Here is a 25,520-nt window from a genome sequence, read left to right as displayed (position 1 = left end):
AATTATTAGTTTTTACAATAAGAATATAAAAAATTGAACTGTAAAACAGCAAGTTCTTGTTCTAGTTGGAATTTATAATTAGAAAAACGGCTGTATCATCTATCTGCCGTAGCTAGGATACTCATTGGAAAGTACAATATGCATCCAACCCCTAGTTTGATCTCAAGTCACCTCCCCGCCATATAACATTGAATTTATTTTTATTTATTTATTTATTTATTATTATTCAAAATTAAACGGTATATTTTAACTATAGTTCAAAAACAATATAAATGATATCATAAAAACATTATTTTAAACGTATTAAATTATTATAATAATATATATTATAATATATGACATAAATCGTTTTATAATTAATTGATATGAGTTTCCTTGAGAGTTACAATATAATATTAAATTATATCAGTCGATACCTATATAAAACAGCAGTGCAGTCTTTTAAGCTACTGGTACAACAATATAATAATACAGTTTAAAAATTCTAAAATGTATCGAATATTTTTAAATACATTTTTTATCTTTTGGAACTTAAAACAAATACATTGTAGGCAAATAAATTCGAAATATTTGAAATACTACTTTTGGTTAGGTATTTCAATTTTAATTTGTTTTATTATACATAATATAATATTATGCTGGACTAAAGACTGGTTAGAGTGGTAAAAGAGTGGTCACTGAAGGTGGTAAGTATCTTCTTAACTGATATAAAGAGGTCTGGCATTAAATTTTTCAAATAAGCGAACAAGAAACATCCATAATCATTAATTATATAAGAAACCTGTTTATAATTTAGATACATCATTAATATGTTCGTTGTAAAATGTTGTTGTAAAAAATGTTTATATCTTAGATAAAATGATTTAAAAATATCATGGTATAACTGTTAATAATTGCTATAATTTAGTTGACATTTTTACAATTCTCATAGATTAATAGGGTGGAAAAACCAATGCATTTAATAGTATTGGATGTAAATGCAACTAACAATTTTGTAAATCATTAAAGTAATATTTAAAACACAGGAGTCGCTGAAATTCATTACACTTTAATAACTATAGAACAAATTACATGTATAAATATCAGATGGATTAATGTTATTATTATTATGACTTTACGCTCTATAATTTGAAAACTATAGTAATAATACAAGCCAGAATTTTAACGGTTGTCACAGTAAAATATCGTAAGTACTTAGCAAACACACAATAAAATGTTTAATTCCAATTATTTTTTTATAAATACATATTTTTATACAAGTAGGTATACTTATAGTATACTTAAAGTATCTATAGAAAGAAAAAAAATTGTGTGTCAATGTTTAGGTGAAAAACAGATATCAAAATCAAAATAATTTCTGAAAAACATGGCCCTGCATTAATTATCTTAAAAATCCCTATATAATTACTACAAATAATATACTATATAATCCCTACAAAAATTGTATACCTACCGTATAATATTCACTATTACTACAAGATTAGACTACAATAATATATTTTCTTTTATTGTGAAATATTTCTCAATTAAGTAACACAACTACAAAAAAAAAAAGTGAAGTCGCTCTGTCGTATTGTAGGTTTTCTCAGTGTAACTCATGTAAATTGGTAAATATGTGTAATTAAGTAAGCTCTGGCATGGATGTGTTAAAATTAATTTTAATGAAAAATCAATACATTAAAACAACGACTCTGTGCTGTATAAATAATTTGAAAATGTTTATGATTTTTAGAACATTTAAACATCACAACTAATAAAAATTTTACAAGTTCGATTTTTTTAAATTGCTTTAAAACATCTTATGAGGTACTTTGTATTACATATTCAACCCCTTAACAAAAAAAAAATCGTCTATGTAAAATATAAATCCAACACAATCGAAAAATAGTCTAAAATTTAAATATGTACCTATAGGTAATCAAAGATCAAAAAGATCCAAAATATTTTGAAAATTATATGAATTCTATGATTTATAAATAATTACAACAAAAATTATTTTGCCAAATTTAACTCGATCTCTGTGATTTCTTTTTGTTTCTCCCAATTATTTAAAAAATTACTGATTTCTTACACTTTTTCCTCGAAGAATCAAATTAATACTACGCCTTGCAAGTTAATAACAACCACCCTCAAATTTTAATACTGAGGTTAGACACACTAAACGAAAAATATCATTATACAACCAATACATTCATTGCAATACTCAGAATATAAAATAGTGATTGCTTAAAAGTTGAAACGAAAAAATGCATGTATATTTTTAAAATAATTCTAAGTACCTAAACCCAAGTTCCTTTACAAGAACTGAAGCTATTAACCAGCACATCGCTGTGAATATTATTGGTCACCCAATTACGATTTCGGGTCTCGTACAAATCCACCCCAAGGGTGCTCTTAACCACACCCAACCACGTTTATTTTTCGCTTCGTAAAAATGTCCGTGACCAATGTAAACGACACTTAAATGCTACGATTCGATTATAAAACGAAAATTTGTGTAAGTATAATTACGTTGCTTAAAGTTTCAGAGTAAACTGAAGAATCGATAATGTCGTTGACGACAATTTCGAGAGCAAAAACAGTAGCCTACAATTTCACCTCATGAATATTTAAAAAGGGGGTACGAGACATCGTGCCACATCCACTCTTAACCCGCTCAAAATTACCTCTCTTCGACAGAATCAAAACCCATGAAATTAAATTTCACCCATTATTGCCAAGCACATAAAACGCTCGGTGTCGGTGGTTTTCCGTTTGTCCAACCCGCAGTCGCTATCCGTGGATTATACGATTGTACGGTTAGCATATAACAAAAACGAGAAACGTCTTTAACTTTATACATATACCTAATAATATAAGCTTAAAATTAATCGGCTATTCAGCCCTGCCGTAAATGACATAAAAAGGACCATTACAATCGACAATAATATAAAACACGCACCAAAAAGCTTCGTTTATTTATTTTTTTTTTATTTTATTGCTCCTTAAAAAAAGGTTGTGCCACGTTAACATCCCCTAACAGTTCGTTCGAATATCAATATTAAAAATCTGTTGAATCTACACGAAAGTATAGAGACAACAAGTTGGAACGACTCTTAATTGTTTGTTAAATAATATTAGGCTTATAATTTGTATATGAATAATATAATATGATCTTGCAGGTATCACCGTGGTTGGCAAGTAGAGAGGTTGGTTTATAAAATATGTCACAATCCCATCATATCTTGTGTTCCTCATGTAATTGTGAATATAGAAATATCAACGATCCCGGTAGTGGTTTATTTTTTATAAATTAAAAATATAATACATAATATCATGTAGGTACTCTTATATAAAGATCGGGTAAATGTATGATATTATTTAAAAAATCTGTTATTTAAATATTCTCACATTTGTGTGATTGTGAACAGTCATCAAATGTTTTAGTTAACTTCTTTTTATATTATCTTCTTAAAGGAAATACTTATAATTAGATAATCGTAAATTTAATTGAAGTGCTCGAGCCAGCGCAATTATTTGTCTTCCGTCCCATTTGAGGTCCACTGATCATGTTTCAATACCAGTCAATTATATCTTTGTCCATATTTTATACTTTAAACATTTATAGTAAGTAATACGAAGTTAGTCTTATGATATGATTATATATACACAGGTATATATGGCATATGCTGTGTAATACGCAAATTAAATAAGGTATAATAATTCAAAATATTTTTTTAAGAATTTTTATTATTTTTCCTATGTAAAAATAAGGTTCATAGGTTTATAACAATTTTATAAATTACTAATTATTTTTGAAATGTAATGAAATTTAATTTATAAAATAACTGGCTTAATGTGACTGCAGACACTATACAAAAATGTGGCATTTAGACCTAATGACCTGACAAAACTATAAAACTTTTGTTGGACGGATTTAAATTATATGAAAACGGATTTTCAAACAGGTTTATTATGTTTTAATCGAAGAGATTTTTAATGGGAATTTGTTTTGTTAACTGAAATATCAACAAACAGAAAAATTGTATTTATTTTTATATTTTGATTGTTGTATGATACAATTTCTATCACACATATCGACACACCGATGTTCATTTGCTGGTCACGCACTGACAAGTCTCTAAAATACCGTCTACCAAGTTGTTATATTTTTTCCCTTTAACCTAACGGGTAACTGCAGCCCTCTTAATACAATTTACATTTTGAAATAAAAAATGAAATGCGATGCATAGAAAATTTAAAAAAAAAACCAAAAATCATGATAAGAATACCTATATATTTTAATCCACGTTCGCTGAATTAAACATTTTTAGCATTCAAATTTGTAGGTTAAGAAATCAAAACAAAATACTGTACTTTTAAATTTAGTATTTATTAAAAAACACTTAAATAAATAAAAAAATAGTTGTAACTCAATTACTTTATTATTTAATGCTCAATAATGCGTATTTACAATGAAATGAAATACAACAATTTGAAATGTCGTGGTACTTATAAATTTACTTAATCTAATAATTAACTTATCAATCGTAACAACTTGTAAGCAAGACTTGTTGAAGTAGTATAGCATTCCAAGATTGGTCTCAATAAAGCTTAATGATGTGACTTAACGGGCTGTGAAAAAGCTGAGACTCGTCACCCAGGATGATATTTTAGACAAGAGCCTTTTAAGTAAACGGTTATTAACTCTTAACTTTCCTCAACAGAGTTCAGGCACGAGCAAAATGTTGACTAACCTTGTGGAAATATATTCATGTATGGACGTATGGATTGCCTTGATTTTTCAGAAATTGTTAACGTGAATAAATAACGTGAAGCTTATAATGATAGGCAGTGGACAGTACTTATATCCCATTGATTAAAATTATTCCAATTCTATTGAAATTCCGCCAAAATGAAGAAGAAAACCATGTATAAATTGTTATTTTGTATTGTTATTTTATTTAAATAAGTAAAATGTATGTATCTTTATAGTAAATAATGTCGTAACTCTAAAATAAATATAATATATAGTATCAACAACTACAAATACTAAGATTATCAAGCCCTGTTTATATAATTAATAGAAAAATATAAATCGAACAAATAGTAAAGCAAATTAAAATTAGTTTATAATATCGTTTAGTCACCCAACGATAGCGTTCAAAATAACTATTGTCATTAATAGTTTACTAGCATAATTTTTTGAAAATGTCTGTTGGAGGTAAAACAATTTTTTACGCCAAAAAAATTGGGGTGATTTATAAAAAGAAAATAGCAACTTTCTGTAAGCATTGTATCACACAAAGGTGAACAGAGTGCAACCTCCCTCTCTCGGCCATCTTTTTTTATACTTTTATTACAGTTTTCTTTTGTCTAGGGTTGACCGTAATTAAAACGGATTTCGTCGTTAAAATAATAACAACAAAACCAAACCTGGCGATATAATAATAATAGAGGTGAAAAGGGAAGGGGGGAAAAATGAGAAACCAAGTTGCACCGGAACCATGTCCGGCACCCCTACCCATAATATTATTACTACCAACGCATTGTGGCATTTCCCGCGTGATAACAACGATGAAAACAAAAAAGGGTTAAAACGCCTCCACAAATGATGACTGAACAATAATAATTATAATACCATCATACCAACAATCAAAAAAGTGTATGTAAACAAAAATATTATTTGAAATCTGAAATCAATGATTCTGCAAATAAAAATTTACTTTCTAAACACCATCAGTCAGTCAGTCTGTATGCGTACAGTATTAACTATAAGGCAGCCGTAGTCCTCACTAAGATTTTAAAACGTGCCAAATATAAATTGTTTTAATTACTATAGTGAGCTACATACAGTTTTTTTTATTAAAAATTGTATTTAGCATAACGATAATAAATAATCAATTAAAAAAAATTATACAATTTTGTGAGCCACACATAATATTGATGTAATAGGTAGGTAGTGCCACTGATCTAAGAAGTAAATGTTTCGTGGTAACATCATTATATTTCAATTTAAATATTATCTCTAAAATTTTCTGATGGTACCTATATACTATTAATCTTTAGAAATATTTGAAAATTGCTACTAATGAATGCTATAGTTTTTCCCTAGGTTTTCCCCAATAAAATATATAGTGGGTTTATACTCAATATAACCATCTCTAAAAATAAATCTTAGTTGCGCACTATTTACAAATTCTAAGCGTAAAATACTCTAAAATATTGTTGACAATTTAAAGAATTCACTATTTTAAGCCATTAAAATATAATTAGAAACATAATATTAACAAATAATAAGTACCTGTAATACGTTTAAAATTATTAAGTTACAAATATTTTAAATACTTTAAACGAGACTTTAGATATATACGTAGTTGGATTAAATTGTTAAAAGATTATAAATCGTAAAACAATCTCAAAAATCTTATATCTACCTAATATATTATATTAAAATTAAAATAAAACATTGTGTTCACACATCAATACGATTTGCTGTGATTCAGATAAACAAAAATTCTAGCAGTAGTTATAAAATATTATAATTTGTTTATAATTGTATTATTTAAGTTAAATGTCTTTATTATAAAAATTAAAAATATAACCACTAAAAAATTTCAATTTTTTGAAAATTCAAAAAACAAAACTTTGTATTAAAAAAAATAAAGGGACTTACCTACCTAGTATTGGTAGGTAAGTAAGGTCAACCAGTCGGTCTCCAATATATTTCATTACCTTTTCCTATTAGAGAGAGTTTGTTAAGGCGAGTCGTCATTTTAACGTTTAAATAAGCTTTAAGCACTAATAAATCATACCAGTTGTAAGCCACACTTACTCTACTACCTAACATATGAAATAATACAGAGTTCTAGAAACGTAATAATGATTAGAGTTGTTTTTCCATTTTAAATAATACTGAACGCTTTTTACGTAACACAAATACTAACTTAAATATCAATCAGAAACGCGAATAATAATCATAGTTATAATAGGCACCTTAAATAGGTAACCTATATTCTTCCCAGTGCCATATGTAATTTATCTGAACGTACGCACACCAACTCTGCTTGAAGACATGTGTCACGCACTGAGACCGACCTTGTGCCGTCACGATGAGACTGGCTGGTGCATTTTTTATTTGATTCACCGGTTAATGATTGTTGATAAAAGAGATTCAATAATAAGCTTTTTTTTTTAGAAAATATAAGATTATAACTTAGAACTATAATTGAATATTTTGTATTGATTGTTTGTACTTATATAGTTATTGATGTGCAGTTAAGTAAATCCCCGAGTAAATCATAATATAATATTACAAAATAGAATTAAAATATCCTGTTTCTTATTTTTATACACAAGCCTAATTCTAAAAACAAATGAATACAATCGAGTATTATTTTAAAACTCCATTAATGTCTCTAAACTCTTTGCTCTATTAAGAAATCCTTATTCTTTCTCTTGATATAACTTTACATTTCTTCTACCACCATTTCCGGAAGTGCTCTTTCCCATTGGCGATTTCCGACGTCATTAAGTACGTGGTCACAGAAAAGTTTCCAAAGTTGAGTAAAAAACTTTTGTATTCTAGCATTCCTACAAACATTAAGTTTAGTTTCACGACAGTATTTTAGAAACCGGATACGTTTCAGAGAATTTGCTCTCTTTTAATGTTCAACACATTATTAGGGAATCGGACGTAGAGTTTTACCAAATATCTACGAGGTTTATAATTTGATTATATCTTATAACTTAGTAACAATGGGTAGGTACTCTTAAAAATGTTATTTACCTATATGGCTTATAAATCTTTTAACATGCACGTAGGTATTTACATAAAAAAATGTATATTAAGTACTTAAAAAAAATAGAGTTTGTATTACACATTTAAAATATGCTAAAAACGCTAATAATATATTCTATACCAACTATACATAGGTACCTTCATATTTTTTAAGAATATAGTGTGTGTCTGCGGAAACAGGGTACACTCCATAACTCAGTTACCTACATTACTCAGTTATCCATACATATTTTAACATTCTGTCTGCGAGAGATAGATGATCCAATAATCTAGTTTCATGTCCCGCAAACAGAATTAAAAAATATGTACAGGGTACTGAGTAATATTGGTAATTTAATTATACAGTGTACCCTGTTTTTGCGGATACACGGTACATAAACACAGTGAAAATGTGTTTTAGATACCTATACCCATGAATCTAGAAAAATATAAGTTATCCAATTATGAAAGTTTAAAGGTTATTTACATTTTATTAGGCATATACAACAGTTGCACATATAGGTCACATATAGTTGTACCTTATACTTACATAATATACATATTTTGAATTTGATACCTATCGCGTATTTATAATATAATATGTTCAACATAGCTAATTTATAATCTAATATACAACTCCAGCCGCTTAAATATTTTTGAAATAGGTATAATGTTCATCCCCAGTGGTGTAATTGGGGTATTGTAAAAGTATTCAAGTTTGTAGGTCGTACATTTTATATTTTGAAGACAATATGTTAATTAACATTAAACAATAACTCAATGATCTCATTCATCTAGTTTTCATTATAGGTACCTATGATGATGGTAGATGGTCATCATAAAAGTTGTTACCACATATGACAATTCTAACCATAATTAAGTTAGGGTTGCATTTTAGATCATCAATATTATGTTGAAAACAATTTAAAATAATTTGGTGGCTCTTTTACTGGGTCTTTTACACACATTTTTTTATCAGATGATTGAGACTATTGAAGGACAGAAAAGTGAGACAGTGCAATCAAGTATTCATTATAATCTTGTTATATCTTGTACTTATATCTTGTAATATTAATCGTTTAGTACCATTGCCAAAAGCTGATGGACGAAGCTATACGTAAAATAAAAAAGGTGGATAAGTGGATGTCGCTCTGCTGTACAGTAAGTTACAAGTGAGTCACTGTAATTGATGGTGTTAAATTTGAATTCAATGATATAATATCATTGTATAAGAAAAACGATTCTGAGCGAAAACGGTCAGTCAGCCTATGATTTTTCCAAGTATATTTGATGATATTATTGTGAATAAAGTAATTTATATATAACCTATTTACGTGGAGCCTTGTTTTAAATTTTCAATCCTTAGCCATAAAAGTTAAAAATTTATAAAATTTATAAATTTTTAGCCACAAAATAATTAATAAATTATAAATTTGATAAATGTTGTCAAAATTTGAACTTTAAATGCTTATAAAAAAAAATTGTGCATATGTATTTTTAATATTTTTCAACTGCTATTAGAAAGATATATCAGGAGCCTTATATTAAATTTTCATGCTTTTTAACCCAACAAATAAAATTTTATTGATATTTATAGAAAAAAAAACTAAAAAAATTGAAAACTGACAATGGCCGTAAACAGCTCAAAAAGAGTCAAAATATTTTGTAAATTTTATGGTGTATAGAAAATGCTAATATAAACATTCAGTCAAAATTTCATGTCTTTACGGTCATTTGTTTTAGAGTTACACCAAAAACCATAATCGATTTTCTCGAAAACAGATTTTGCCTAAAAATTCCCGTTTTTCCTTAATTTTTCTTTTGTTTTTCACGTCCCGTTTGAAAACTACTGAGAAATTTCTACTTTTGACACCCCAAAGTATCAACTAGATTCACTTTCCTATAAAAAAAAAAAACACACATCATTGTAAAATCAAGACATTCATCACTTCGCTCAGAATCTAAAAATAAAAAAATAAAAAACACACATCATTGTGAAATCAATACATTCATCGTTCCACTCAGAATTTTAAAAATGAATAATTAAAACAGAATATTTAAAGTATTACATTTTAATAAAAAAAAAAAAACATTAATATTAAAATAATGTAAGTATTAATATAAAATGTATAATTGTATACTAGGTATCTGTGTTAGAAAATGTACTGAAAAAATACAAAAACGACATCAGTGTATTCCAATAAAGATTATACACATATTAAAATTTAGGCAACATAAAATAAGAAATTAATGACTTATCGTTACAAATATTATCCAAAGTGTGTTGCATGAGTCAAGTTATGATTATCAACCTAGGTTGCTATATTTATTTACTCAGACTCTAGCATGCACTGTGGCCTGAAAAAATACTTGGAAAAAATAAAAATAAATATTTCTTGTACCTAACCAATGTGACAGGTCCCGAGAGATCGTTTTGCATTTATTCTGTACAGTTGGATAAAGCTGTAGATAAAGACCGAGGGAGATTTCTCTTTTTTCGGGTGGAAAATCAAGAGAGCAGAGGAAAATGGGAATGCCGATGACTCACAAATGTTTTTACGACACATCACAACAATACGTGCAGCCCTACCCACCCACCAAGCAAAATCAACGGAAAGGGTAGGAAAAGATGACGTCAGTACCAAGTTGTTTGGGAATGTTGAGGGGTGTATTGTAACTCCATATTCTATATCAAAATTAGATAACACGACTACAAAATCTAGTACAAAACTATCCATGCAAGTAGATCAAAAATTATAAATGTTTATTAGAAACTATTTGTCTAACTGAATGGTTGAGTATATTTGTGAACAAACTATTTGACGTGTAACGGTGTAACAAGTTTATAACCTTCCAATAAACTTTGAACTGAAAATGAACAGTGATTGGTAGAGTGTGGATTTGCGTGTATTAAAAAAAAAACCATGCAATGTATACTCTATGAATGATACATTAATGTTCTTAAAACCACTTAAATAATATATCTTTTTGTAGTCAAAATGGTTAGGTTATCATTTATTTTTACACATGAAGATTTTAACCATATTTCACTCGTTTCATTATCCACTTTGTAGCTCTTCAAAGTTTTCTCTAACACGAGTTTATACCTGCCTACTGATAAACAAAACGACAAATAACCATAAATCGAATAATTTTAAACACATGAATATCAGAAGAAAGCCTCAAATAGGTAGTCTCCTGCAGTCTACAACCATGGTTTTGAATATATATTATGCATACACAAACAAAAAAGTAGTAATATATATCTTAATCACAAAAAACCACGGAGGAAGTTGCGATTTAAGTGAAAATAAATACATTTTGTTTCTTTTATAAATATTAGACTGTTTAACAATCTATATATTTTACCACACTAAGTAAATAGGATGACTAGACAATACATTAGTGAATTAATTAATATAAAAACATTGTATAGAAATACATGACGATGGAAGCCATCCAGTGAGCATCCATAGAGCATTTATAATAGGAGTCTAATAATTACGGGTGTAAAGTAGTTTATTTTTAACACATTAAAATGTATTTAAATGCACCTACTAATTACTAGTAGATAACCGTGATTTATACATAAGATAATAAGAATATAGATATTAGATACTTACTAAAATTAATTAATTTTTCAATATTTAAAAATTATGCAATAACATTTTAAATCATATGAAACCTAGGTAGGTAGTTATATAAAAGCGGGATAAAAGTATCTACAAGATGTGTCATATTGTTATGAAAGTATATCTAGATGATTCCAATGATTGTTCCTAACTTTTCCGACTGCATAAGCATAAAACTATAAAAGGTCATAAATCCTGAGGTATTCATGATGGATGAGTTCGATAAAAGTTTAACGCCACACCTCCTATACGATATGTTGTTATTATATTATATACCTTGGGCTACCTGCCTCTGCATAACTACCGCAATTTATTTTTACCCTGGATTTATTTCAACAGGATTGTCTAGAATAACGTGACATGAAGATTATTGGCCATAATTTAAAAACATCAAAAATAAGCCAATAACCGATGGTATAATTTGTATTATATCACGTATGTATGTCGTATATTATTGATTAACCGTTTACCTAACCGTTAATACGCGTATTTTTTCTACCTAGTTACTACCTAGTTCAATAATATGACTTTGATTTTAATATAATAAACACGACCCTATAGTGAGATTTAAAAGATCGGTCAAATAAAATATTTTGAAAACAAACTACAAGTAATCCCAAAAGTGGTGTATTGAATTTAATTAATTCATGTTATAACCAGAGTTAATCGAGAGGAAATCAAATATACATAAAATGTAATTTTTTTTATTTACTTAATTAGCAACCTACAATATTTTTAAATAACAGGTACATTTTAAATTTATATTATACAGGTGTTAACAGGTAGTATAATAGTTATGCTAAGATTTCATGTTTTTATATTATTTTAGTGGTGTACCTAGGTAGCTCTAGGTTGCAGCTATCCTGTATTCCTGTGTATGTTTTGCTTAATTTAATATGTTGACAGAAATGGTTTAACGGCCATCAATCTAAGGGCTATTCAAACTAAACAAAACATTCTCAGATTTCAGGATACTGAATGTCACGGAGACTAAATCAAATGTACAGTCAAAACAAGAATGAAATTGAAAAACAATAATTTAATATTCCTGTAATACAAAGAAGTTTACCTTTTGTTTTATATTCCATACTGTATTTAGAGTGAACTGTAAAATTAGAGCAAAAACTAAACTAATTATTGTACCTACTGATTTTTAAATTCAGAATTTTGTATTATTATCAAATATGATTATCGTCAGGTATAAATAAATAATGCATGTAATTATTCAGAGCTTAAAAATAAAAGTCACGTCCAATGCAGTAAATAAGTTTACTAACGATTATACCAGTTTTCACTTGAATTAAATCAATCACATGAAATTGAGTATATTTATTAAGAAAGTGTCTATCATTATAATATATAATATGTTTCTATTGAATTGCACTAATATTATTCAAAAATAAATAAATAAGTAATTCAAATAGTTTTTATTTGAGTTTGAACAACATTTTATTTATGGTTTATAAGTACTTCGAACCTATCTACCTGCCAAGAAGGATTAGGTAGGTACTACCCTTGGTACTACCATATGAAAGCAATGGAAAAATTAGAGTAAAATTCAACAAAATAAAAAAGGAATAGTCTACTTTTATTACCATAGGTAACAATAATTTACATAATTTAGCTCGTAATTTAGGTAGATAAAAATAAACAGATTAATTTTTTGGAACCAATATAAACTTATATTTACTTTACGCTTTTATCGGTATTTTTGTTGTTTGGTTAACAAATAGTAATTAACTATAACTATAAAATATAAGGGCATAAGGCATTAAATATTAAAATAATCGACTTTGATAAGATATATCGAGATTGATATTAAACACAATACTTTCGGTACTGGTTTAGTCAGCCCGCGTATTCTAATCTATTAGTATTTCGATTCGAAATAAATCAAAATAATTCAAATAAATACAATATATTGTAGAAATATTTAATGATAGCACAATGGCAGTTGTAAATTATTCTGAACAAAAAAAATATAACAATATTATACTTTATATTTAACGAATTCGTAACACAAATTTTGAATTTCAGATGCATTTTACGTCATAACCTATAAATAATAACAACTTTGTTCATAACCTAACACTAAAGTAAAAAAAAACGTCTTCTATATAATATAGAATTTAGCGACATTTGAAATATACATAGTTAGTATATTTTATTCAATGTTAATTTCGCCATAAATTGTACATTTGTACATTAAAATTTATGTTAAAATATACCAAACAAATTTGGTAGGTATACAACTATTTAAAAAGCTTATTACAGTATTACGAATTATTGTGCGTGTGAAATAAATAAATGTTGGTATAAATAATAATTATAGGTGATACACGTTATAAATAATACACCTACATATTTTGATAAAATGTTGTTAACATAATGGCATAATAATATATATAATAATATATTATGCTTGGTACAACTAATTGCAGTTATACTACCTGTATAATTTGCCACATTATAACTAGACATTTTACGAATATTGTTGAGACTAATTACTATTTATTATAAATATAAATAATAATTTATTGTTTCCCGCAATCTTATCATAGGTAATTCAAATTGAAAAAATATTATGATTAACTAGGTAGGTAACAATATGCGGAGATAATCTACCTAAACAAGATAGCAACTATAAACAAATTATTATTCGTAGTTATACGAAACTTTTGAATCACTAAACAATAATTCTACAAAGTGTTCTACTGTAGAATGTTTATTTATTATAAACGCGGATTACTAATTAGACAGGAGATAAATAAATTTACACTAAAATGCATAAATCACACACATTTTATGAAATATTTTAGAATATTACTTCGGGTATTATTAAATACCGTTAAATACCTTCTAAATAGACAAGTAGGTACCTACCATGTGTACGCCGTATTTGAAAAACCCAATAGGCATCTATAATTACATAATATTATAAATTATTTTAAATTAAATTATTGGTAGCTATGTTAACCAAAACGAAGTTAATCAAAACCACTCCACAACGGTAAACGAGTGTAAGTATAAGATGTATGTTATTGTCATGTTGTCACCTAAGGACACATGAGGGACTCAAATTCCCGAAACGCACATTGTGGAAAATTAAAATGTTTCACATTCCACCAAAATCTTCAGGGATTCGAAGTCTGGCGACAACGAATTGACTACAGAAAACGGTCCAAAAACATCATACTACATAACTCGAAAGTAAAAAACGTAAATAATGTTAATTACTAAACAAATTAATAATGTTACCGATTTCGAAACTACATCAAGTATAGCCATTATTCATTAATAGGTAGGTACAAAATAAAAAAACTAAAATACAGCATAAGTGAATATAGTAATATTATTATTATTTAGTACCAAGATTTTTTTTTTTAAATTTTATGTACTAAAAACAAAAAAAACAATTAATTATAAAGTGCTTAACGCTACCCCCACCTACGTGCGCGACACCGTTTCGGTGAACTTTTTTAATTAACGGTATACACTCTTAAAGAACAAAATCCAGCCGATCCGTCAGTCGGAGCCAGTCAAGAGCTTTTAAGAGATACGGTTAATTATATAAACAATAATAATTACGTTTATGAAACGAAAGAACACAACATGCACTAACCGTTATAGACGATCAAGTAAAGTGTCCACAGCACTTGCAGTCGGCACCGGGACGTCATGATTGGCGTAGCCGTTCCGGGTAGGTACAGTAGTTAGACTTCTTCGACCGGTATCACATTTAGAGAAACGCGTCACGAACACACACGACGACGACCAAGTCAGTTTTTATTTCTGATAAAAATCGATTTATTTTTCCCCCGACGATCAAAATAATAATATAATCGTCTAACTCATAATCGGACAAACCAGACGGCGATGACACTCGCAAACTCAACACCAAAAACGACACGACCAGAAAAACGAGTGCTGATCACCGACGGTTTTACACGCGAAAAGCTCGCGGAAAAACGCACGTACTTTCCGAGCGGCGGCGGCGAAAGAGAAAATGACACGGACCAACGGAACAAACGGCGGACCAACACTGACTCCGCATTGCCGAATGCCGGCCTCGCTCTCTGGCCGCCGCCGCCGCCGCCGGTCCCGTCCAACCCCCTCGTGGCGTGGATCGCGACGACGACGGCCAAGTAGCGACACCTAACGGCAAAACTCAGCACTAAGAAAATACAATAATAATATTATTATTGTCTCGTCTCATCTCGTCGCTCCATCAATATTTTCTGCTGTATTTTTCGTTTTTCATCAATCATTAAGATTTGTGTAAATTTGAATGATAATAATAATATTATTACGTACACTTTCATACAATATTGAATAATATGGCTTTTGATAATAATATTCGCGTGCCGCGTATAACAGTTTTAATAAATTGACGACGTCGAATACCATCTGCCAATATTTGGATAAACGATTTGCGATTATACCCAAAACATTACACATATTTTATAGGTAGGTAGGTACAACAATAATGTGGTTTTTATTATTATTATTATTTTTTTTTTTTTGTTACCCCGAGACGCTCGTTTTCTCAGTCGATTAGGCATTATGATTTTGAAACTTTTATAATATTATTATCATATGGTACTTTTACAAAAACATTTAATTTATGATAACTTTTTCTATCACGGCGATTTTTCAGGATTTTATTTTTTGTTTATGGCAACCCGTAGCTAATAATGTTCTATGGCAAAACATAATATTATACCAACCTAGTAAGTTGTAGTAGTATAGTACTATAGTACTTATTAATACATATATTAAAAAGTATTGAATGAGCAGAATATAGTGGAATCAAACTTCGTGGATTATCCACTATCACACTTTGAGTTATTATAAAGGTACTTATATCATACATAAAGGTATTTCAAATTATAGAAATATTGTTTTACCGGAACCGATAATAGCTGATAAAACATTTTTAATATTTTCCATTAAAAAAAAAATAGTATAAATTATAACTGTATTGTTTTTATATAAATTATAAATGGGTTTTATTGCATTTAATAATCGTTTTATCGCAATCGGCGGTACAGGTTTAGTTCAGTTAACTTACTCAGATAACGCCAGTTGTTGAATACGATAAAATAATACATTTCCAGTAAAAAACATGAACCATGCGTCGCGTGAGAAAACTCTCGCTATTAAATAATATCATCATCGACTAATAATTTATTATTATTATTTTATATTGCGGCATAAATTCCAATGATAACAGTTATAAAAATATGGTAAGTAGGTACCTAAGTTCCGTGTATTTGTTTAGTATGTAAGTATGTATTACGTAGTTCCCACGCGGTATCCTTTTGTGTAAATATTAATAATAATTAATATTATTGTTTAATATTATGTTTATTGATTATTATACCTAAATCATCGGCTACAGTTTAAAGAAACGTATGTCTGATGATAATAATAATATAATACAAAATAATATATTATCCATACTTACTACCTCTTGCTCAACTGCTCGAGTGCTCGGAAACTAATAATTATATTTTGTTTTTAGCTTCATACGTAGGTACGACGGCAACGCTCGATAAAATTTAAAAACAACAGTCAACATTCACAATTATTATTGTAAATACGCATATAATGTACATTGTACGTGACATATTTTTAAGACCAAAATATAGTTAACCGTAAACAAAATATTATTATGTTTAACAATTGATTTCCCGAGAAAACCCTGATATTATTTATTTCATTAGAATTATTTCAATAACATCATTCCATAATATTAATTGTATCAGTGTAAAATATTATTCGTTTCTTTGTTAATATTCATTTTTATTTAATTATTTAGTGGTTTAAAAATATGGAATTCTCGTTTACTATTCAAAACGTTATTTGAAAAATATTTATAATTAATTTACGTAGGTAGTAACGATGTAGTAGAAAACTGTGCGACTGTGTACTATATAAAATAATATAATTCATTGAAATAAAAATTCATAAGACTGGGTAGATTATTATTTAATCCATTAGTTCAAGTTTTTAATAGTTAGGCTCATTTAAGTATATTAATGTTCATTAATTAGATTTTTTATAATCAAAACAACTTTATAATAAAATTGTACGTAAATCCCTTAATTTTAATTATATTGTATCCACCGTGATCATTTACTTAGTTCAAAAATCAATACGATAGATAATTAAAAATGTTCGTACTTGAATATTCTTAAAATTTATTATTTATAGTATTTTCTTCAGTAATTTGTATTCATTTATCAGAAACGTACAACACGTACAACACATGTGATTTAATTATTCAATTTATTCAATGTGTAATAATTTGTGTACCTATAGTAAAGCACCGAAATGACAGGTTTGGTTTACACTATTAGTTACTCGGTGCAACTTCCACTAGTCACCAAGTCAGGTAAAAACGAAATATTACATATCTCATGGGCGTCTTCAGGTCAATTCCACGGGGGAGACGAAACAATTTTAGTGTTGAATACCGCTTATAACAATTTACAACATTTATAAAATGTATTTATCTATTAGCAAAAACACGAAATTGTATGTCAAATCTACGTATATCAACGTCTTAGAGGTTTGTATTGTGTGCAAGAGTGCAGCTCTAGTGTGTAGTATGAAATAAAAAAATAAGTGCAATTGAAATTATTAAAATGACCCAAAACGAAACTTGGTAAATTTGTTCCGTTTTTTACATCGGTCGACCATCAGAATTCGCGCAGTATTATATTACTTGGTAGTCCTTAGCGAGTAAAATAGTACTACGAGAGAACAACGAGTGTACAATATTATTAATATGATTTATACGTTTGTTTTGTTCAAAATGCGTTTAGTTATTGTAGACGAAACTGAACTGTAATGATATTTTAAATTTACTGTGTGCGAATATTAATTTTAACGGGTTATAAAAGCTATATTGACGCAATATTGTTTCTAAGGAGATATTTTAGTAACTGTACACTGCTATTTTAGACTAACAGCTAACGCAGATTGTACGCTTTTGTGGACAATTAATTTATTTACCTCTTTGCGTCACAAACACTATTGTGCACAACTGTACTGGTGTGCGGGTGAGATGACTGAACATGGTATTATTGGTATATTAATTATTAAAAAACGTTTCAAATATTAACTAAAAATAATTAGTAATGTATTATGTAATAGTAGAAAAAAAGACCTTTTCGTATAATAAATTTATTGTCGTTTTGATATTAAATTAATTAATTGGTTTTAGAATTCTAAGATACTGAGTAACTGTGATTTTTTTTCTATGAGTTTCACTCATTTTTTTGAGCAGTAAAAACTAAAAATTGGTGGTTACTGGTTTCTGATAGAAATTTGTATCTAGTACTTTGGTACTTTGGCATGTCTTGGGGAAATCGCAGGACTTTTAAAAATAATTAGTAAAAACTATGGAGAAGCAACACATTTTTACGCAAATGCCATTTTCGACAAAATTGATTTTGTTTTGTTGTTTTATTTGACATATATGTCTTGAATTTTTCACCAAAAAATGTTGTAGGCAGTAGGCATAATATTTTGACTGATTCTGAACTATTTATAGGCATATTAAATGTTCGACTTTTGTTAATTTTTTTTGGAATTATGTATTATAATATAATTATCTATTTTTATACATATAGATATGATTATAGGTGTAAGTGTAACATAATTATTCCACTATTGTCTATTCGTGAATCTTGTTCTTGTATAATATATTTATTATAAATTCGAAAATATAATTTTGAATTCAGACCATATTATAATTGATATATTTTGTGAAAATAATTCATACCTCTATGTAAATATTTTGACCATAAATACTAATAATGTGTGAATTTGTTTTGGCGATCCTTCGTAGTGTCATGGTCCCGTCCCTTAGTTCACATTTTGAGGGGTCTTTACTCTTTAGGGAATTGGGAATGGTCCTTGACACTCCTTGTCAAAGTATATAGGGGGACCAAGTAATTCACATTGCTATGAATACATGAATAAATATTAATTATTAAATTAAAATGTAAATACTTTACGGTTGTGGCCGTCTTGTACACAACTACAACTGATTAATTAAACCAAAATAAATTCTAAATTAATACACCAACAAAATATTATATTGTGCAAAATGTGTGCACGTGACAATGTAGGGTCTCCGTGAAAATAGTAATTCGTATACGCAAATATATTATATTATCATGTATCACTTATTGCCCATTGAGTAAATATAGAATACATACGTTAGGTATTATACATAGATTATATATTAATAAACCTGTTCAGAAAAATTTATAACCCATGATTATATTTTTTGAAGAAAACCCCATTTAGAGCTGTAGCCACGTTTAAAAGGTTACATAAATATTTTTTTTGATACCGTAGAATTGTATAGATATTTCAACAAAGTACTACCTATATTCTACGGACTACGGAGAGCGTAATAGCGAGCAGTGGCTAGCTTTGTCCAGGGCGCCATGTTTTAAGGAGCCATATAAAATGGCGTTTCGATGTTAATATTTTTTATTTGAACACATTTGAACAGCTGTTGTTTTTAACTAAAGTTATTTTTCAATTACTAAAATTACTTGGTCAATGGTTTCTTATCCTTGTATTTTGTTCACAGGCGATCCTAACTTTAAAAACAAAAACTTTTTTTTTTTGAACACCAGTCGCACTTATGTTTATTAATATCAGATTTTTGGCGAATTTAAGTTTTAAACACTTGTAATTTGTATAATATTATTTATGTCTTAAATGTTCATGTTTTTCTTTACAGAGCCACGGATTGATAATACATTTTTTCTGGATTGGTATTCATGAAATAAAAATGTAAAAGTACCAAATTGAAACTGTATACTTTTTAAAAATAAACTTATATTATAGGGAACGGTCGAAGAACGGTTTATATATTGTCGTAAATATTGTATTGGTATCTTATACGCGAGTATACAATCATTATAGATATTATAATATATTATAGGGACAAGTCACCTGTTTATTCTCCTAAAAACCGCAAGCGGAAGTGAAAAAAACTTATGATGTGCTACGTGATAATATTAAATGCGGAAATCCCAAAGAATGGGCACATCATAAATGACCCTGACCTATCGTATAGGTGTTCCCTCGAATAGATTTGAATTTGCCAATTGCCAAACATTTTCGACGAAAATGCCTGTATAGTTAGGTATTGGTATGGCTATAAGTTAGTTTTAATTTCCAGGTCATAATTTAACCCGATGTGCACCAATCCATAAACATTTTAAATGAAGGCGCGCGTAACGTAGGCGTATTAATTGGTAATTAAGTTAGGTACTTTTTAGTTTCTATTTTTTTCATCGTAATAATAGGCGTATACTTCTGTTGTTGTCTATATATATTATTATCCACGACAGTCACACACGTGCAATCGCACAAATACGGACGCACGCACTTGCTCGCTCTACAGGAATAAAAAATATAACATACGTGAACCTACCTATATATTATGTTGCACAATATTTTACGATTTTATCCGATACATTATATTATTACTTATTTTAACATCGTACTATATAATATACTATTTTTCAGTGACCCGAAGTGGCAGGCGTCTCGAAATATGTTGACCCCTATGCACGCACAAAAACGTAGGTATAAAGCGTGGGCACCTACCCCGCAATGAAGGCTAACGTTCTATGCTGTTTTGTTCGAAGGTAATACTTACATAAAAATAAAAATAAAATTTAAAAAAATAACGTTTTTTTTATAGATATTGGTGGTACGCGTGGTACATATTAAACAAACAGCGTAGGTATATACCGCGAGTGGTATACAGGGAGATTCACCAAGCATGCTCATCCCCGTTGTATTCTCTAATAATGTATAGTTATTCAAAATCTGGTTTTTAGAATTTTTAAATATGCTTAAAGACTATACTTTTAAATTCTTGATATTTTTTGTACTACCTAAGGAGTGTCCTGTGGAGATACAAACTTTTCAAATGACAAACCCCCTTTTCTACTTATTATAGTTATTTTAATTTTTGCAATAGGTCCATGATAAATGGGTTTAGATGGTTATTTTAAAACCTTACTAATTTATACATTAATCTGTCAACATTCATAGTTTTTAAAAATTGGTTGACGTACATTAAATACTAGATCCAATATCACGTCCATTTTATATTTTTGTAAACCCATTTTTTAGTACGCTATCATTAGTATATCATTTTAATAACTGAACAACTTGTCGTTTGAATTTCAAACATAGGTACTTCCTTACATCAATATTTTCAAAAAAATTATCCATTAAATAATTTACAATAAAATAGTGGTACCTACTAATATATTATTTGAAAAATAGGTGTTTTTATCGGATCTACAGAACACTCCCTGCAGCGTATATAGTGCAACAAAACTCACGAATTCTGAAAATAATATTCTATAGTTTTTAAATAGGTAGTCGTTGAGTTTAAAAATTCTAAAATCAGAATTTGAATAAATTTGTAATATTAAAAGGAAAAATGGGAGTGAGCATACTTCGTGAATCACACTGTATATAATATTATACCCGACCGACTATAGACAAAAGCCCATGTAGGCCAGTGACGGATCGGCGCAGGTCGTATAAATATATACATAACACATGTATAACTTGCGTATACTTAACGGATGAAATTCCCGGACGGCGGTCTGGTTTGACGGCACGGTGAAAAGGGCGCGCTCCTGTGCAATTCGTATAATTGTATACAAAATATACGCCATATAATCGCCCACCACCCACCCCAGATAACTGTTAGGGAGCCCGCCGCCGACGTACCACGTTGTTATATTATTATTATTTTTTTTATACTATATAGTGGAGACAGAAAAAAAAATTTCGTCCATCCGTCTCGTCCCACCATAGCACGACGTAGATCAAACATGATGGACGCGAAACATTTTATACCCGACCAAAACCACGATAATATGATCATGGTTGAAATATACAAGGTTATTGCATATATACCCCGTCTCAATCAAATATTTGATGATAAAAATAAAAATGGCAGCGTAAAGGGAGCCAATAATAATCAAGTATATATTATGCGCGGGATTTTGAATTGGTTAGCTATTGTCAGCGTATTTTTGATGATAAGAAAAATGTATATCTGTGATATCCCTTTACGCAGCCATTTTGTTTCTGATTATAACAATCCGAATCGATATGCAATAACCTGTATATTTCAACCATGAATATGACGGACTTTTGGTTATTATTTTTACTACGATCATTACTATTATTATTCAGGTTGTTCATATTGTATATTATTATAATATGTAGGACGAATTAAGTGGTGTTTTAATAATTCGTATTTAGTGATGACATGGCTGCTCGTGCTTTGGTGCACAGGAGCACAGCGTGAACTCATCCAATACAAATTGTTAGATTTTTATAATAACATTTAATTGGTTATGATGTACTGTGCACACTGCACAAACAATTTAAAAACTTTTTATTAGAAAAGAAAAAAATATGTCGCCTTTTGTCGTTGACAAGCTTGCCAATGCAGCCCGTTAACGATTAGATAATTTCGCAGACCACAATTAATTCGTTGTGCTGCACTGTACTAATATTATTTACCATTTACATGCACCGACATATTAGCTGATATAACATACGGTATTTTGGAGCACAATCAATTATGCCGGGACAATCGTCAGAACGCAACCACCATTGCCCCTACTAATAATTATTTGTATTTTAACATTCTATAGGTTTTAAATAAATGTCAAGTATTCAACTACATTTTTGTTGGTATGCATGTAAAAAAATGTTTTATTAACATTCAACATATCATAAAATATTATGTGCACCACCCTATACGCTAAGATCACGATCCGTCGCTGTACGTATTATATTTGTATTTAATCATATCGTAGGTATACCTACCAACTGTTATTTTTTACGATAGACGCGGTAGTAAAGTTTTGTGGTTAGTGCCGGTTTTTAACCGTCTCTATCTAGGTTCCAATAATTCTATAGAAATAATTTTTTGAAAGGCTGGGCATTAACGAGTTGATAAGCTTAAGGTTAAATAAATATCAATTTATTAACTTAACTAACTTACCAACCTAATTAGTTTGCCTGGACGTTAACTACTTATAATCAACCTTTTAATATTCATAATTAAATTTATTTTGAATTTTCATATTATCCAGAAAAATATTTTTGTCTATAATCGATCACAATTATTATAATATGTTCATGGAATTTAGAATAATATATTATTAGAAAAAATAATATGTTATGATTACGAAGAATTTCATATTTTTATTTATAGATAAAAACTAGTTTATCATATTAATAACTGATAAAATAGGGGAAACATTATTTTCCTTTATAAAAACATTAATATTCATGAGCTCGTGAATTATATTCATAATACTTATAACTTAAGTTATTAATACGACTATCGTGGGTTGTGGCCGTTTCAATTTATATTTATAAAAAGTAACCACTCTTCTGTACAATTGGAGTCGAGTGTACTTTGTGGCCTTGTTATTGAGTGTAATGAAGCTAAATTTGAATTCAATGATAATTGATAAATCATTGCATACGAAAAACGATTCTGAGCGTAGACGGTCGTCACTCATCAGCCTATATAACTAAATTTATTTTATCTTTTATATATTATTATTTATTACTATTATATAGTAATTTATTATATGATTAGTAATACGGTATAAATAGGCAATAGCTTAAAATGAATCTAAATATTTTTTTAAATGTAATTGCGCATGGTAACAATTTCATGTCCCCATGAATATAATATTTGAACTTCAAAGTTCAAATGTCTATAAACAAAAATTGTGACAATATAATTTTCAGATATTTGGGTTTCAGTAAACATTATATTCAATTTTCAAGCATTATATATAATAATTGAACATTTTACATTATATACATTTTTAACTACAAAATAAATGGCATATTTTTGTGATTTTTAACAATTAATATTCTTTAAATCTGATCTTTAAATAATTTTAAAAAAAATCTTTAAATTACCTATATCATTGATTTTTATACACGCATACAGTGTGACTTTTAAAACACACTCGTCCCCTTTTTATACTTAAAATCATGCATCATTCAAATTCTGTTTTTTAGGAATTTTAAGTAATAATCTAGTAGGTACTATTTTAAATACATTTAGTCCACTGACCATTTTTGTAAAAACATTTTATCGAATATTCGAACGTAAAGACTTGGCGATCACGTTAGGTACTATTTCATCAATATGTGTTTTGGATTTGACAAACCACCTATATAATAATTGTATAAACAGACTACGTAAGAAGCATCAGCTACAAAGAATGTTTAATGCCTAAACTGACGTAGTACGACTGTACAAGGAACCTGTGATAATAAACACAGCCACACAGGTGACGCACCACCCTCAATAATTCCTTAAGAAACGGGTGAGTTGACGATGGACCGGAACTGGAAATGATGATGATGTTAGGACATATACGTACATAATACTGTAAACTCTTATCACTGAGATGTCGTTACACTTCACAGTACGACCGAGTTTTCCCTAGAAGACGACAACCGACGACGTGCAGAAATTATAGTGGTTTCCGGTCCGCGAGTAAGCGTAAACCATATATTATGGACGGCGGTCGCCTCAACCGCAGTATATTTTCGATGACCGTATACAGGGTGATTCATCAATCATACTCATCCTTTCATTCCTTCAATAATGAAGTTATTATGCATGTTTTGAATTTTTAAATAGATTTACTTAAAGACCATATTATTTTTTTTGCGCTACTAACGGAGTGTTCTGTGGAGATACAAACTTCTGTATTCAAAGGACAATACCCCTTTTCTACTGTAAATAATTTGATAGATAATTGTTCCGAACATTTTCACGTATCAAAATGAAAATTCTAAAGAGTAGTTAAAAAGTTATTAAATTTTGTAATTTGTATACTAAGGATAGCTAGTAGGTCCATGATATAATGGGTTTGTAAGATATAGGGATTTGAAAACTGTATTAATTAATGTTTATAATTTTGTAAAAATTGTCCATGTTTAATAAATACTTGATCCAGTATTATATATATATTTTATATTTTTGTAAAATAATTTTTAAGGACTATTATCCTTAGTAT

At 28.7% G+C, this 25,520-nt stretch overlaps 1 protein-coding gene across 1 annotated transcript in view; it reads right to left on the bottom strand.

Moving 5' to 3' along the window:
• The window catches only part of LOC132947031 (uncharacterized), a 316,853-nt gene extending 301,393 nt beyond the window's left edge, over positions 1–15,460 (bottom strand). Inside the window, exon 1 of the mRNA XM_061017210.1 lies at positions 15,014–15,460. Within this exon, the coding sequence (XP_060873193.1) occupies positions 15,014–15,071 (58 nt within the window). The 5' untranslated portion in view covers positions 15,072–15,460. The remainder of the gene's footprint in view (positions 1–15,013) is intronic.
• Between the last annotated feature and the right edge of the window lie 10,060 nt (positions 15,461–25,520).

Source organism: Metopolophium dirhodum, chromosome 6 (genome assembly GCF_019925205.1).
Source record: "Metopolophium dirhodum isolate CAU chromosome 6, ASM1992520v1, whole genome shotgun sequence".
NCBI classification, from domain to species: domain Eukaryota; kingdom Metazoa; phylum Arthropoda; class Insecta; order Hemiptera; family Aphididae; genus Metopolophium; species Metopolophium dirhodum.
The sequence above is the reverse complement of the archived record's forward strand: the minus strand, read 5'-3'. Positions and strand labels throughout refer to the sequence as shown.